The following is a 2,481-nucleotide window of genomic DNA, read 5'->3' on the forward strand; positions in this document are numbered from 1 at the left end:
ACTGATATATAATGAATAAAAACAGTCCAGATCATCACGAGCGGAGTGTAGAGAAGGGATGGGGAAGAACGTATTCAGTGCTCCATTGTGATAAAACAGGAGAAGGGTAGAGTTTTCAATTTCTGATAAACAAGAGAAGGATTGGCCGTGCAAAAATGGGTAAACAAATCATATGATAGCACCATCAACTTAGGAAAAAAATAAAAAATATAAACCAAAGTGCAATCCAGACAACATTTACTAATAATTAATTCTTCACTCTAGCTTCTCCAGTTCCCCCATTCTCTCAATGAACACAAAGCATGAAAGTGATGCCCGTTAATGTAACCAGTCAAGCCTCTAGGCATCAAACAGAGACCAATGATTGGATCCTGTCATCACCTAGGGTGGTGAAATTTTAGAAAATGGGAGAGGCTACCCAAACTGTTTCAATATATCAACAGTTCATGGAAAGGGGCTAAAGGGGACTACAAAGCACCAATACTAGGGGCTCCAAAATAGCTAGAATGAATGACAAGTTCAGTACCAAAAACACCAATAAGTAACTAAAGATCCAAGAAGGAAAAAAAACACATAGAAAAAGAAATTATTGAAACAAGAAATATTCCCAGTAGATGTGAAAATCAGGGATACAATTATACATAACAATTCATCAAAATGCTCACAAACAAAGTCTTTTAAGATACATTTGAATTTGCCTCCATGCTCGAATTTCCCCAGCTTTCCACGCTTGAACTTGCCACCATAATGCTGCCCGCCATACCCAAAATTTCCCCAGATATATGGATTAGTGCAAACTAGCAAAATTTAATCAAACTAATTTCTCATAAAAAGTTCAACATTTACTATCACTAACCTGTCAAGATTCCACCAAAACTTGATAGGATCGGAAGCTAAAACTCCCTATTTGTCTTCTGTTTCTAAACAACAAAAAGGAAAATATATTGTTTTAGTTTCAATAATGTTAATATATGACCAAATTAATCCATAATTTTAATAAAATGGACTATAGAAATATGAAACTTACTTTGTAACTTTTCTTGACTCCATAGAGATTGAGACACCAATCACCACCACAGAGTAGCATTTGCACGGTATCGGGAGACAACGATGATCGATAAGTGTCAATAACTCGACTCCCTGCACTGAAAGTTGCCTCTGAAGCGACCGTGGTGATTGGAATAGCAAGTATTTCACGAGCCATCTTAGATAGAATGCGATAGTTCGTTTGATTTACCTTCCACCACTGTAACGCATCAAATGAGGTATCATCCTCGTCCCATAACAAACATTTCTCCTCTAAATAACGATCTAACTCAGATTTCTCATGTTGCATCGTTTCAGTTGTCCTAACAAATTGACAGAACCGTGAACTAGAACGTTTAGGGCATTGTACATTGTCCCGTTGAACTTGACTGATTTGCACAGGTGGTTCACTATTGGCAGATTGAGTTTCTGCTGCATATTCCTCATAAATCTCATACAAGGCAGCTTGCACTTCATCCATTTTGGCTTGTGCTTCTTCATTAGGATACATTTGTGGGTAGGCAAATTCCAACATCCTCATTTTCATCCTCGGATCCAATACAGCTGCAATTGCCATTACGAAATTGCATTCCCCCCAATACTTGTCAAACTTTTCTTTCATCTTTCCCACCATTGACCGAATGAAATCATCATCATCAGAACACTTTTCATCTAGCAACTCTTTTATGTCAACAATTTCTTGCAAAAATAAGTTAGAAGTGGGGTACTCACTCCCCGATATGACATTAGTTGCCGAGTTGAATGCTTCCAAAATCTCACACACTTTCTTTAGGTTTTCCCAATCTTCATCTCTTGGGGCAAAGGTAAAGTTATTATCCAACTGAACTAACATTGGAAACACATCTCTATAATCAATTGCAAGTTTCAACATCTGATAAGTAGAATTCCACCTCGTTTTGCAATCAAGTATGAGTTTCCGTTTGGGCAACTGAAACATTTGAACAATCTCTACAAACATAATTGCTCTAGTCTCTTATTGCTTGACATACAAAATACAGTCACGTATGTCTTGAATGATGGGCTTAATCTGGGAAAGCCCATCCTGAACCATGAGAATCAATATGTGTGCCGCGCACCGCACATGAAACAACTTCCCACCACACAGTAGCTTCTTGTTTCTTCCCAAATTATCCTTCAAAATCTTGATTGTCATATCATTACTTGAAGCATTGTCAACCGAGATATTGAACACCTTGTTCTCAATTCCCCATTCAATTAAACACTTATGAATAGTAGCAGCAATCTCAACACCAGGTCGAGGAGCCGGTATATAAACAAAATGGAGCACACGCTTCTGTAACTTCCAATCATTATCAATAAAATGTCCAGTGACAACCATGTATTCAAGCTTCTGATTAGAAGAATTCCATAGATCAGTTGTCAAACAAATCTTGGTAATACTCTTAAGCAAAATAACCAACTTCTTCTTTTGTA

At 37.4% G+C, this 2,481-nt stretch overlaps 1 protein-coding gene across 2 annotated transcripts; it reads right to left on the reverse strand.

Annotated features, from left to right (window-relative positions):
* Positions 1 to 596: 596 nt before the first annotated feature.
* On the reverse strand, positions 597 to 2,118 carry LOC116119718 (zinc finger BED domain-containing protein RICESLEEPER 1-like). Of its 2 annotated transcripts, none has more exons than XM_031405664.1 (3): positions 1,028 to 2,118; positions 857 to 914; positions 597 to 750 (listed from the first exon to the last, which is right to left on the reverse strand). In XM_031405664.1, the coding sequence occupies exons 1-2, from the start codon at positions 2,003 to 2,005 to the stop codon at positions 894 to 896; spliced, it is 999 nt and encodes a 332-aa protein (XP_031261524.1). In that variant the 5' UTR covers positions 2,006 to 2,118; the 3' UTR covers positions 597 to 750; positions 857 to 893. The 2 variants fall into 2 exon arrangements, with proteins under 2 accessions (XP_031261524.1, XP_031261523.1); XM_031405663.1 differs by having other exon boundaries at positions 601 to 750; positions 857 to 920; positions 1,028 to 2,117.
* Positions 2,119 to 2,481: the final 363 nt, after the last annotated feature.

The sequence above is a fragment of the Pistacia vera genome, unplaced genomic scaffold (assembly GCF_008641045.1).
Source record: "Pistacia vera cultivar Batoury unplaced genomic scaffold, PisVer_v2 Contig900, whole genome shotgun sequence".
Taxonomy (NCBI): Eukaryota; Viridiplantae; Streptophyta; class Magnoliopsida; order Sapindales; family Anacardiaceae; genus Pistacia; species Pistacia vera.